The sequence below is a fragment of the Rattus norvegicus genome, chromosome 14 (genome assembly GCF_021556685.1).
Source record: "Rattus norvegicus strain SHRSP/BbbUtx chromosome 14, alternate assembly SHRSP_T2T, whole genome shotgun sequence".
NCBI classification, from domain to species: domain Eukaryota; kingdom Metazoa; phylum Chordata; class Mammalia; order Rodentia; family Muridae; genus Rattus; species Rattus norvegicus.
The window spans coordinates 35,390,001-35,403,053 of NC_141547.1; the positions used below are offsets into that span (position 1 = coordinate 35,390,001).

General features: G+C 44.4%; 1 protein-coding gene and 1 long non-coding RNA gene across 38 annotated transcripts in view; one reads left to right on the plus strand and one right to left on the minus strand.

Moving 5' to 3' along the window:
- Nucleotides 1-3,957, minus strand: part of LOC134481842 (uncharacterized) — a 23,716-nt gene extending 19,759 nt beyond the window's left edge. The window contains exons 1-2 of one of the 7 annotated variants that reach the window (XR_015637407.1): nucleotides 2,238-2,547; nucleotides 944-1,104 (exon numbers count right to left, since the gene is read on the minus strand). This is a non-coding gene — a long non-coding RNA (uncharacterized LOC134481842). Of the gene's footprint in view, nucleotides 1-943; nucleotides 1,105-1,952; nucleotides 2,688-3,849 lie in introns of those variants that run through there. The other 6 variants (XR_015637403.1, XR_015637406.1, XR_015637402.1 and 3 more) reach the window with 6 other exon arrangements.
- Fryl (FRY like transcription coactivator) overlaps nucleotides 1-13,053 on the plus strand; it is a 233,939-nt gene that overhangs the window by 63,081 nt on the left and 157,805 nt on the right. For 4 of the 31 annotated variants that reach the window (XM_087583945.1, XM_087583948.1, XM_087583961.1 and 1 more), the window contains exon 4: nucleotides 959-1,120. Coding sequence is in view for 2 of the 6 variants with exons in the window: in XM_087583942.1 (XP_087440068.1) it covers nucleotides 919-1,120 (202 nt within the window). In the remaining 4 variants the exon portion in view is untranslated. 31 annotated transcript variants of the gene reach the window in all.

A 13,053-nucleotide genomic window follows, 5' to 3' on the forward strand; every position in this document is an offset into this window, starting at 1 on the left:
AGCTATTTTGAAAACAGGAACAGGATGCTGGTGACTACATTTATTAGATTTTATGTTTCATTTCTCAGGCTTTTTAACATTCTGTTTTAGATGGATCTGTTGCTGATGACTTTTTTTAAACCATGTATTTATGTATGTAAGTACACGGTCACTGTCTTCAGACACACCAGAAGAAGACATCAGATCCCATAACAGATGGCTGTGAGCCACCGTCGGTTGCCAGGAATTGAACTCAGGACCTCAGCAAGAACAATCAATGTTCTTAACCACTGAGCCATCTCTCCAGCCCCCGAATCAATGACCTTTTGCTGACTTACTCTAGGGTTTCGACTCCCATGATGATTGCTTGATTGTAGAGGGGATTTGTGCGTGTGTGTACGTGTGTGTTTAAAAGTCTAAAGTTTTCACCGACTCAGCCTCACATTGTGTAAATTGTGAGATCTGGTAGCAAATTTTCAAATGGATAAGAATTATCTTTCGAGTCCAAGTTACTGTCTCGAACTCAAGAGCTTAAGTTTATTTGAGAGGAAGGCATAGTCTAGAACAAAGTGGATTTATTTTTACATTATCACCACAGTGAAGGCTGTCAGGAGTGTAAATGTTAAACCTTGTCGCTGCTAAGCACTTTACAGCCTGAGTATTGCAGTTAACACCCACTGTAGAAGGGCACACAGATGTGGCCTGCAGTCTCACAGACTGAACTGCTCAGCCTGTTATCAGCACAAACAGTAACGTCCTAAAAAATCAGCTTCCAAACAGCTGGTGACTGACCGGCTGGGCTTTAGTACCGCCTAGGCTCACATGACGTCTCATTGCTCTTTGCCTCAGATAGTATAGCCCTTAACTAGTCATCAAGGAAGTTGGTCCCTGTCCCTTCTCTTTGTGCTCCTGGATCTAGTGTAGGAGAAGCACCTTAAGATGGAATTTTTAAAGAGAGTCGTACCTCCCGTCCTCTCAGGAGACCTGGTTTTGGATGCCAGAGAGAAGATTCCAGGAAATTCCCCCAGATTACTTAAGGTGCGAAGACTCTCTTCAGCTGCCTCTGAGAGGACAGTGGGTGACCCAGGCGGGAATAAGTTGTGTGGAAATCACGATGACAGATGTCTGCATCAACAAACGGGTAAAGTAAAAAGGCTTTGCTTTAGTTCCTTCAAAAAGTATCCCAGGAAAGTAAGATTTCAGTATTAAAAATGTGTACTAAAGTAACTAGCGTTAACCCCCGTCTCTGAATAGTAGGAGTTTTGTTTTGATTTAGAGAGGGGAGCAGACGATGTAAAATACTATCAAATCATCAAGCCTGATAATTCTGATAGTCCTTGGGAAATAGATACCTGAGGAAGTATTATTTTAAAAATGTTGTTAAAACCCATGGGGGAAACAAATAAGATACCGAGTCTGATCTGCCCACCAGAGAAGTGACTTATTTTCTGTTAAAAACAATGAACTGCTTTGTTGTAAAGATAACAAGTATTTGGGTAGGCTGGGCCTCAGGGTAGGGCACTGAGCCCGTGGAAGGCGCCTTGTGAGATGCTCAACCCTTCAAACGCAAAGCAGCTGCCGAGCACACAGGGTCACTCCACGCTATCACTATGTTTATTACAAAAATCAGTTCTGCATGGGGCGGCGGCAAGCGGAGAAATGCTCCGTTTGAAATTTCCAGTTGAGGCGCTTCTAGATCTTTGTTAGAAATGTTTAAGAAGCAGCTTTCTGAGGACCCCAGTGCCTGCTCTGTTGCTGGCTGCCTCGAAGGTGTGTCCCTGTGTCATTTAAAACACGCTCGAGCTGGTGGAGCGCCTGGACAGACTCAGTTCCTCTTTTACGCATGAACACGAATACATTTTACTCTGATTCCAGCTTTGAGTCACTAAAATATTACATAATTGTTCATATCTTTTAGTGATTGCTTCTCAGTGTAAATTTCCACGCACTGTGGGCAGACATGGTGATATTACCTTTACGAGAGTTTCCAGTTGAATCTCAGGCAGGATTTTGCAGCCTCTGTAACTTTGTATTCTCCCCAACGTTGTTTCGTGTCAGTTTTTAAAAGTACAGTTGTCGTTACAAGAAACCATAATTTCTGTTTTACATGTACCAATTATGTAAAAGAGTAGGGAGGTGGTTTTTTTTTCTTTCTTCTTTTTAAATAAAGAAAATACGCATTAAAGCCCACAGGCTTGTAATCCTAGACCCTGCAGGGGTGGAAGCCAGAGGCCTGAGACTTCACGTGCACACTGTACCTTCAGCTGTCCAGGGTCCCCTTGGTCGCGTCTCCTTCCTCTTTGGTGACTGGCTTTTGTGCTGCGGTTCTCCAACAACACAGCAGCTGCAGGTCTGTGTTGCTGTCGACAAACAACTTCCTGGTGTCAGATGTTAGCTGTTTTGATGTTTCTCACACTTCTAGACGGGAGGAAGGAATGGAGGTACCTGGTGCTACCTTTTAATTTGAGTTAAAACCGGAGATTCAGCCGCCTACGCTCGGGTTTGACAGTGTAGAACGACAGCGTGCACGCACTGGTGTGTGCAGCTCCTGTGAGGCATTCGAAATTCACTTTTCCTTCTTTCGCTTTCAGTCTTTGAGACACTTAAGTTTTCCTCATTGCCTGCCACACCTGACTTGATTGCAGTTGGCGTAGGACTGTAGCATGCCTGCCACACCTGCTTCTATGGTTCCCTTTACTTCTGAGCTTGACCTGTGGTTGGTTGTTTCTTCAAAGGGCCACGCTTTGTAGCACCGCTCACAGGTTTCAAAGTATACTGATCAGATGTTTGCAATTATGTTAATTAGGGGCGATGCCAGTAAGATTTTCTTTTTCACTTTTTATTTGTGTGTGTGTGTGTCACACATAGGGAGTTCAGAAGACACTTTGTAGACTCTGTCCTCTCTTTTCATCTTTATGTAGGTTCCAGGGACCAAGCTCAATTGTCAGGCTTGTGTGGTAAATGCCTTTATCTGCTGAGTCATTTTTTCAACCCCAGTTTTTTGTCTTTGTCTTTTTTTTTTTTAAGTTTACTTATTTGTGTGTGTGTGTGTGCGTGCGTGCTTGAGTGAGTGTCTTTCTGTCTGTCTCTGTCTGTCTCTGTCTGTCTGTCTCTGTGTGTGTGTGTGTGTGTGTGTGTGTGTGTGTGTGTGTGACTGTGAATGTGGGAGAAACTAGAATTTGGGACTTGGTTCTCATCTTCCACGGGGCCTGGGTCTAACTCTGTTCATCAGGTTGGCCTGGGGGCTGCTTTTCCCCAGGGACCCATCTCTACCGCCCCACCCTTAAATACTGATAGGAGCTGGAGAGATGGCTCAGCAGTTCCGAGCACTCGCTCCTCTCCCAGAGGACCTGGTTCAGTTCTTAGTACCCATGTGGTAGCTGACAACTGCTAGCAACTCCAGTCCCAGAGGGATCTGGAATCCTTCTGGCCTCTGTGGGCCCCAGGTATGCACATGCTGTACACACATGCATTCAGGCCCTCACATCCACACATAAAATAGACAACTCTTTAAAAACATCCGTTTGCACCCTCTCTCCCACCTTGCCTCCTCCCTCCCCACTCCCTCCCCGCTTCACTCCTACCGGGTTAGTCAGATTTTCTGTTATAACAGAATACGTGAGAAAAGCAGATTAAGGAAGAAAACATTTCTTGAGGCTCCTGGTTTCAGTCCACCATGGCAGAGGTGAGCAGCTCTCGTCATGACATACAGGAAGGAGAGAGAGGGAGAGGGAGAGGGAGAGGGAGAGGGAGAGGGAGAGGGAGAGGGAGAGGGAGAGGGAGAGGGAGAGGGAGAGAGAGAGAGAGAGAGAGAGAGAGAGAGAGAGAGAGAGAGACCGCACTAAGAGGCTCTCTGTTAGGACTCCTTACCTTATATTCTCTCTGGGATCCCAGGCTATGTATGGGTTGGTGCTGCCCCATGCAGGGCACCTGTCCGCTGTCAGGTAACTCAGTCTGTGCTTATTCACCCTGTGGATGCTTTTCAGAAAGCCAAGTTGTCAGTTGTGATTAACCACCACAAGGACCCAATTTCCAGCCCCAGATTTTTTTCTGTCTTTAAGTGACTAAATAAAGTTTTAAAACGAAAGCAAGTAACAATTAAAAAAACAAAGATTTCTGTTGTTAGACTAACAGTAAAAATTAAAACAAAACAGACAAGGACCTGGAAAACACTATCTGCTCTATAACAAAGCAGGGGCTCTCTCTCTCGGACCCTCTTTCTTTCCTGTGCCCACTTTCTCTCTCCTGTGCTTGCCCTGTCCCCCCCTCATTATTTTTGTTTTGTTTTTTGAGTCAGTGTATCATGTACATGGCCCCAGACCTGCTATGCTGCTATGTAATGCAGGATGACCTTAATTCTTAATCCTGATGTCTCTACCTCCCAAGTACTGTGACCGTCCGTAAACCCACATTTCAACATGGTCACAGTTCCTGAAGAAAAACTACCCTTGGCACAGAGCTAGCCCTTTCCTTGTGCACACATCGGATCAGTGCAGCTTTCAACCCTGACTCGAGAATGCCTGTTTGCTGTTGATGGTTATTAATACAGACCCACAACTGTCCAGAGTACAGAGAAAAAGAGACTGCAGTATGCTGAGCACTGAAGGGAATATATATTTCTTCCCTGCGTCCGCCCCAGGCTAAGGGAGCTCTTGGAAAAGAGGGGCAGAAGGTATGAGTGACCAACCACAGGGGACGTCTGGACACAGCAGGGCAGCTGCTCATATGAACTCACAACACTGCGGCAGCGCGCACGAGACCCGTACATGCTGAGAGGAGTCCCAGAGGCAGGCGTCTGGTCTCGCCTCTGTTCCTTTTGTCTCGGTTCCGTCATGTTGTCAGAGGAAGAGTCTAGAATCCAGGCTTCTTAGATTCCACAGTGTGTTTCCTGCATAGTTTCTGCTTCAGTTGTTCGTGGTTTTCGAGACTCAGTTGTACCTGCAAGTCCTTGATTGCATTTTATACAAGAATAGAAACAGAAATTAAGGCTCACTTATCCAAGCATCTGTGTGAACTGGTGACTTGCTGGCCCATCCCCGACCCCTCCTGCCATGGAGTAGTGTAGCCAGGAGCTATGAAAATTACAACTGGGACTGTTTATCTAGAGCTGTTGGAGCTTTGAAACCTATTTGTTGTTTTAAGATAAGGTCTTACACTGGATTAGCTGGCTCGCACTTACCACAGTCTGCTTTGCCTTGAGCTTGGTGCAGCCATCCTCCTGCCTTGGCCTCCAGGTACTGGGACTAAAGGTGTGAGCCTTCGTGCTCAGCTGGCTTATTCATTTACTGGGAGGAGAAACTGAGTGTATGGAGAAATTCTGTGCCAATAATGGGGTGTGTGTGTGTGCCTATTCTTGTAGAAAAAAAAAACTCAGTATGTCATACCATAGTCTTTTAAAAATGTTTTTATTATGAGAGGCAGAGACATGTGGGTCTTTGTGAGTTTGAAGCCAGCTTGGTTTACATAGTGAGTCCAGAATAGCCAGCGGTATGTGGCTGGCTCAAAATATTTTTAAAAGTACATGTATTTATCATATATGTGTATGTATGCATGCGGGTGACACAGCACAGATGAAGGTCAGAAGACTGCTGTGGCCGTCAGTTCTCTGTTCCTTCTTATGGGTTTCAGGCTTGGTGGCAAACGCCTTTATCCGCTAAGCCATCTCACCAGCTCACTGAAGGGGTTTTCCTAAGGGACATTAGACAAGGTTGTGATATAGATGCGTAATTGTCTTCTTGTGAGAAGCTCCACAGAGAACAGTCTGAAATAGCACCTGTAATTACTTGTCCATGCCTATGACTGGATAGAAGTACGCATGAAGCAAACAAATTAGTGGGTCATGCTTTGAAGACTGTCTCTGTTTTTAATCTTTTTCTTTTCAGTTTTGAACTTTCTTTAAATGTTCTGTAGTCTAATACTTAGAAAACCCTGATAGACATTCTTGAATAGCCGAGTGCATTTACCGGCGTCTCCTGCTGGTGGTGCCACTCCAGCACACAGTGGCTGGTGACTCCCCCTGGCAGCTCTCTTCCCACTAGGCCGAGCTGTGGGGCTGACTGAGCTGGCTGTTGTTTTAAGTGAGCCTGGGTATACCACTGTCAACTTCCTGTTATGATTACATAATTAATTACGCATTACATAATATGGTAAAAGATGAGACCGTGGAGAGGGTTGATTTGGTGTAAACAGAGGTGGACGCTTTGGATGGGCTCCATGAAGGTAGATCTCTAGCGGGGAAAACAAAATCGTGCAGTAAACAGGCCAGAGACATGTACAGGACTGGGGATTGGCCATTGAGTACTTTCCGAAGCTGAACCGGGTAGACAGTGTGTGAGGCTTTGGTCTTAGGCTAGAAACGCAATGATGTAATACACAAATCCAGCCTAAATGACAGGCCTGGCCTGTGTCAGAAAGCTGGGGATTAAACATGACTTAAACATTTGAAGTTAAGGAAGTTAAAATAAAACCTCAGTGCCCCCCTCCCACTCCCAATCCTCAGATTCCTACTTGAAGAGAGCTTTTAAGTTAAATGGTTAGGCAGCCTACTTATAAAGAACTGTCCTGTGCATAGCTCCGTCATATTGTGATATTGCTAAAGAAATGTGTCACTTGTTTGCCACATCTAGTTCCCTAATACAAAGTAAAAGTTGTCCGAAGTATCAAACAGACGCAGTCTTTCTTTATTCATAAAATACTTCAGCGTCCTTCTTGGGTAGCCTCCTGATTTGTGGTTCTAGACCCATTCCAGGGCTGGAGAGCGCAGTTCAGTAGTAGAACTCCTGCCTAGCATGGGTTTGATCCCAAACACCTCCAAAAGAAACAACAGAAAACATAGTTCACTGATAACTATGACAACCGGAACACTATCTCCAAGCATAAGAGCCAGTGGGAAGAAAATGTGGCTCACTGGTTGAGAATGTACCATGCCATTTTTGATTTGGACAGTCACCATGTAGAAAACACCCTGACTCTAGAGTTCAGCCTCTGTGTTTCCACACACATTTTTTAAATAAAAGCTTCAGAATCCTTGTGTCACCCGGATTGGGTTCTTTTTCTACTGATAGGATTAACCTTCATTTTGTTATTATTAATGCTGCTTGGAATCAGGAGGAAGTGTTGGGTGACGGACAGAAATGTACAGTGTGTTGTTAGCATTGCTTTGGAACCCACAGCTAGGCAAACATGTTACCACCAAGCTGTATTTTTGGTCTCCTTGTTACCTTTTATTTTGAGATGTCTCCTTACATTCAGGCAGGTCTTGAACTTAGGATCCCCCTGCCTCAGCCTCTAGTAGTTTGACCACAGGCACTCACCAGCAGATTGATCAACACTGACTTTTTATAATCAGCCAAGAGCAGGAGCAGTGGTAAGTTGAACAGAGCAAATGTCAGCATAGGATAAAAGAGAGCTGTGAGGACTTAGCCCAGAGTGAGACCTTGACTTAAAAGAGCGGGGAGGACAGAATGGGCAGAGCGGGAATTACTTCTTAGGTGTGTTCTGGGGTTGAGAATCTAATAGTTGTTTAATAAGTACTCCTTAGATGGGTGAATATTACTGATCTTAGTTTTCATAATTACAAGAAGTTAGCAAAAATGATGCATTGTTCAATGAATGGTGGTAAAAGTTATTTGAAGGATGTTAAGGGCTTTGATTCGAATCACTTCAAGAATGTATCCTTAGAGCATCTCATTATAACACACGTCCCAGGACTGTGGACCTCCCTCTTTGATTACACCCAATTCCAGTGTGATGTATGGCTTCGTGGAAGCTTTCTGGAGCTTGGGTTACAGGGTGTTTTTTTCTTCCTCTTTTGTCTACACCATGTTCTCCTCCAAGTTGCCATTGTCAAACAACTGTATGAGTCAGAAGTTAGACTGTATCCCATCTATAATTTCTCTTGGCACTTTGTTCCCCAGCCTGGCCACTCTATGAGAAGCTTCACTCGAGACTGTTTCCCTAGGCTGTGCCTGGGTGCATAGGTACACAGCACAAGCACTTAGCTGCGGATCTTTATTTCTTTGGGGTTTAAAAAGGATTTACAGGAAGCACATTTGAAGTAAAGATGCATTTGTTTCCCCTGTTAAAGGCTACAACTTTCTCTCAGTTCCACTGTTATGGCTGACCTGGATAACGTGGCTAAACTCACACTGAGCCAGGGTGGACTGCTGTGATGATGCTGGTGGTTAAAATATTGTCACGTGCCGTGTAAGGCTGTTGTAGTTGGCGATAGACACGTGTGGTGGTGGTCGTGTAAGACTGATAACTTGTAAGTCACTTCTATTTCCTTAGGTGAAGTGATGAGAGGAGAGCCAAACCCAAGCTGTGTGAATACATGGCTTGGGATGAGCCCAGGGCATTTCCTTCCCTGTTCCTGCTATCCCTAGGCCTAGACCTGGAAGCTTTTAGCTTCTGATTTTCCAAGCTGGCTGATTCATCCCAGCTGCTCTTGGCTTCTGACTGAATTGCTCTTCCTAGCCTCATACTAACTTTGGTAATGTGTTCTAATCTTCTAGCTTCTTCTCATTCTCCAGTTTTTCCTGTCTTCACCCAGGTCTAGCTTATGTTCTCTGTAACTTGTCTCTGTAAAGCTGTCCTGGTAAAACTGCCCTACACACACACACACAAACACACACACACACACACACACACACACACACACACACAGACCTCCCACCACACATCACACACCACAGCACATACCCTTTTTGTTCTCTTGCTACTCTGAAGTAGCCTCTCTTCCCCTGCTGTTCTCGGTGAGTTGGACATATCTTGTCTCTGACTCATTCTGTCAAATCTTTCTCTGATTCATCACTTTGTCTGCTCCTCAATTAGAAGTTACTTTTAAACATGACTGCTTCCTTCCAAAAACTAACCATACCTTCATTTTTAGAGATTCAAGGCATGCATGTACTAAGGGCATGCCTATATTCTAGTCAGATCATTCTGTAATCCAGAGTGTGTCTACATTCTGACTGGATCATATCTTTGGATGTAATCCCTTGCTAGAACACTCATGTTGCTGGATTAAAACTCCTTTACAATCACCGAGTAATGTCACAGCCATCTTGGTTTATGGTAAATTCTTTTTGTGATGTTTACAGAGGGGCAATTGTCTGCCACCAGGTTTCTCTGACTCTACCCTCATTGTTAAGCAGTGCGTGCCTGTGTTTCTCATACCCAGGTGTTTATTCATTACTCCAGGTCTCTTTCCTTACTTGCTTCTGATGCGTTAGTCCTAATCTACCCAGGACCCTCTGAATCATTCCAGATTTCATTAGCTAGAAGGTGTTGCCTACCTTCCTGGGCAATGGTCTATGTAAGAAGCAAATGGGGAAAGAGTTACAGAATCCAAGGTTTATTTAAGTGGAATAAGATATATATGAGTGCTTGGTTAAGCATTTCTGAAATAATATGATCTATATAGCTTAGATCAAAAAGTCATAAAAACATGAATAAGACAATAAAACTGTATCAGGGACTGGTCAGAATGTGGTGTGCCTGTACCCCTGAGTCCTCAGAAGGCTGAGTAGTAGATTTACTTAGGAGTAGAAATCTGAGGCCAGTACCACTAACACAGTTAGACCAGGTCAGACACAACCAGCACACACCACCAGAACAGAAAAAAAACAAAATACACTAAAGAAATAATGATGCGGTTAAAGACTAGGTTGTGGTGAGTAAAGCCAAATTTGAGTTGAAAATGTAAAATAGACTAGGAAGATTAAATACAAGTCCAGTATGTTATAACAAGAATTCAGGAAGCAAGGCATGTTCCAAGAGCTAACAGGGCCCAGGTACAGGTCGAGTTTGTCCCTTTGGGTTGAAGGACTACTGTTAATGGTTACAGCCCCAATTCTCATGACATCCTTAAACTAGAACTCCACCTGGTGTGTGGGGTGTAGAACTCTCTAGTGTGATGTCTCCAGGCCATTCCCCTGACCTCATCTCTGTGCCTGCTAGCTTCTCTTAGTCTATTTAATATAAAAATATTAGCTCTTGGAGGATCGTGTTGGCCTGGCTTGATGTAGGGAACTCCAGTGCCCAGGCCTATGCCACACGGTTGAGGCACATCTGGCCAGGGCTGGTTGAGGAACTGAAGGCTGCTGTCCTAGGCTCCTGTCTTGTAGGGGCCAAAGTTAGCTTTTACCTGCTTACCAGAGCAGGTGCCTGAAGCCATGTTTACCCACTGACTTCCTTCTTACCATCTAGAACTTTGCTCAGAGGGCCGTGGTTCCCGAACAAAACCAGTCCTCTACTAGGTCTAGAGTCACAAAAAACCAACCAACCAACCAACCAACCAACCAACCCCCAGAAAGTGGAGGGAGGGAGACTCACACCAAGCAAGTGCAGATCTATAATGACAAACTTTCTGTGAAAGCCCAGAGAGTAAATATCTCAGGGCTTGTAAGCCGTGTCTCTATTATCAGTATCCAACCTGAGATGGTAGGGTCAGGGAGGCACAGATGATTCATGAGTGACTATATGCGACATAGCCCAGTGTGACATTGTTTACAGAAACACAACGGGTTTGCCCTGGGAACCAAAGTTTTCTAATAGTTAAACTATAATAGAAAAAAGAATATTGCCGAGGTCAGGGAACAGACCTAACCTTGTCACGGACACACCGGAGGCTTTGAAGAGATCTAGCATTGTATTTCCTTGTATTCTACATTTTATTTAACCCTTGCAAGAGTTGTTTTGTTTTGTTTTGTTTTGTTTTTTTGTCTGTAGCAGGTGTTCAATAAATACCAGTTCGATATTAGTTACCTCATATTAAACTTCGGAGACAATGATAAGCGACCATAAAGCCTCTCAAAATTAAGATCAAAACAAGACAAAACAAAGCAGACCTGTGCGATCCTGTGGCAGCTTTTAGCCAGGCTACATGGTATATTCTTTAAAGATAACATCTGTTGGCTCGCCACTTTTCACTCTGCCCTCAGTGCCCTGTGTGGAGTTCTGCTATTGTTAACCAAGCCGCTCAGTGTCCATCTCACAATGGAACCCTTTGTCTACCAGGCAAGAGTCACCTTTCCACCCTCCCTGTCTAGCCGTTTATGTGGATAGAGTCCACCATGCTATCATTTTTCAGTCATAAAATTTATTGAACCCGGTCCGGTCCTGCGTCCTGTGTTAAAAATATCCATGCTGGGTGTGGGGGTGTGAGCCGTTCACTTGGGAGGAGGTGGAGACTCTGGGCGTAGGAGTCCACAGCAAACTCAAGGCTAGCCTGGGCTCCGTGAGACCCCATCTCAAGAAAAGAGCAAAGAAGCAAAAGGAGAGCGGAAGGGAAGAAAGGATTCATTATAAAGAGAAGTTAATCCCAGATGAATGCGGTAGGCGGTACTAAAAGTTAGAATCCCTATGCTTGCCTTTGAGTTTGTTTTTCTAAATTCTGCATCTATTAAAGCAAGCACATCATGTTCGGTTGATTTAAATTGCTAAACAATATAGGCGTAGATTACTCATATTTGCCTGCTCCAGTTTCTTCCTGTTCTCTCCGGTAGACCTTTGATGGGTTTTCTGTTCTTAGGCGCACTTTAAGCGCAGGTTGGTCAGTCTCTCACATTGTGTACGGAGGAAGTACTAGATGGAGCTTGTGTCCAGATCCCTCGATGACGAAACCTGTTAAGAGTTCTCCCTATTCTCAGTCTTCCGGAAGTTCCCACTCTCTTTTAAGATGGAGTATATAAGGAGGTTAACCTGGGGCTGGAGAATGCTCTGCTGTTAGTATCATTTGCTGTACTCGCAGGGGTCTGAGTTCAGCGCCCACTTCAGGTACCTCATAGCTGCCCAGATCTCCAGCCCTAGGGAATGCGCATGGGAAAATAGCATAAAGGGAAAAAACCCTTTAGAAACAATGTGGCTGCAAGCACATTTTAAAATCCTCTGTTTTGAATATACTTGTCTGTAGTGTGTGTGTGTGTGTGTGTGTGTGTGTGTGTGTGTGTGTGTGTGTGTACATGCACACAGGTGGTTTTGCACATGTGTACAGAAGCCAGAGGTTGCCGTCAGCTCCTTCTCATTGTTTCCCACCTGATCTTTTTGAGGCAGAGCATCTTGGGGAAACTGGAGTACACTGCTTGGCCAGCAAGCCCTGGTGACTCTCCCGTCCGCCTTACAGTACTGTGATTACAGACACCTCTTACGTTCCGGTGCTGGGGACTGAACTCGGGTCCTCATGCTCACACAGCAGACACTTCATGGACTGAGCCTGGCTCCCTTAAAGCCTCACACTTGAGTGTGCTTATTTAAGATTTTCACACGAACCACGTGCACTCCTGTAGTCAATCCCAGTATTCTGGATGTAGAGGAAGAAGGACCACAAGCTCTAGATCAATCCAGACTGTATAACAAAATACAGTGTCTCAAAATATAGCACGAGTTAAAACAAATCACTCGGGGGATCCTGAAAGTGAATTCTGACTTTAGACGATTCAAAACAGGGCTTTAAAGAGTATTAAGTTTTTGAAGTTAGGCCCTTTCAAACACAGTGCCTTTTGGTTCATGTTAGTTCAGCATGGCCCGCTTTTCTGTGTTATGGGATAGATCATTCAGTGGACCTGACTTGCCTGTGTCTTTTCCTCCTCATCCTGAGTCCTGATCCATTGCTACTTTGCTGTGAGGTTTTTGGTTGTTTTTGTTTTGTTCATCAGTTTTCCTTTTTCAGTTGAATGTTTGTCCTTGCCACCTGCATTGCGGGCTCGTATCTCTGATCCATACATGTGTGTGGCACACTGATGGAAGTTAGCAGTTCGTTCATCGGGGCAATCCATCTATACATTACGTGTTACATATAAATATACGTAGGGTAATACTTTTTTTTGAAATGTAAATATTGAAACCTGGATTCTTACAACGTTGTGTTCAAACCTTTTTCTTTAGGTAGTTAGGATTCAGCTGAGGGCTTTTGGGATCCTGAAAATGCACTTGAAAGATTAGCAGAAAGAACAGACTTTGGTTTCATTCAGAAACAATCTCTTAGCATCATGCCAAAAGATAGCAAATTGGTACAGTTTGCAAGGGCAAAGAAGAAGGTATGATTACAGGGTCTGGACTGTTCCTTTCAGAGCA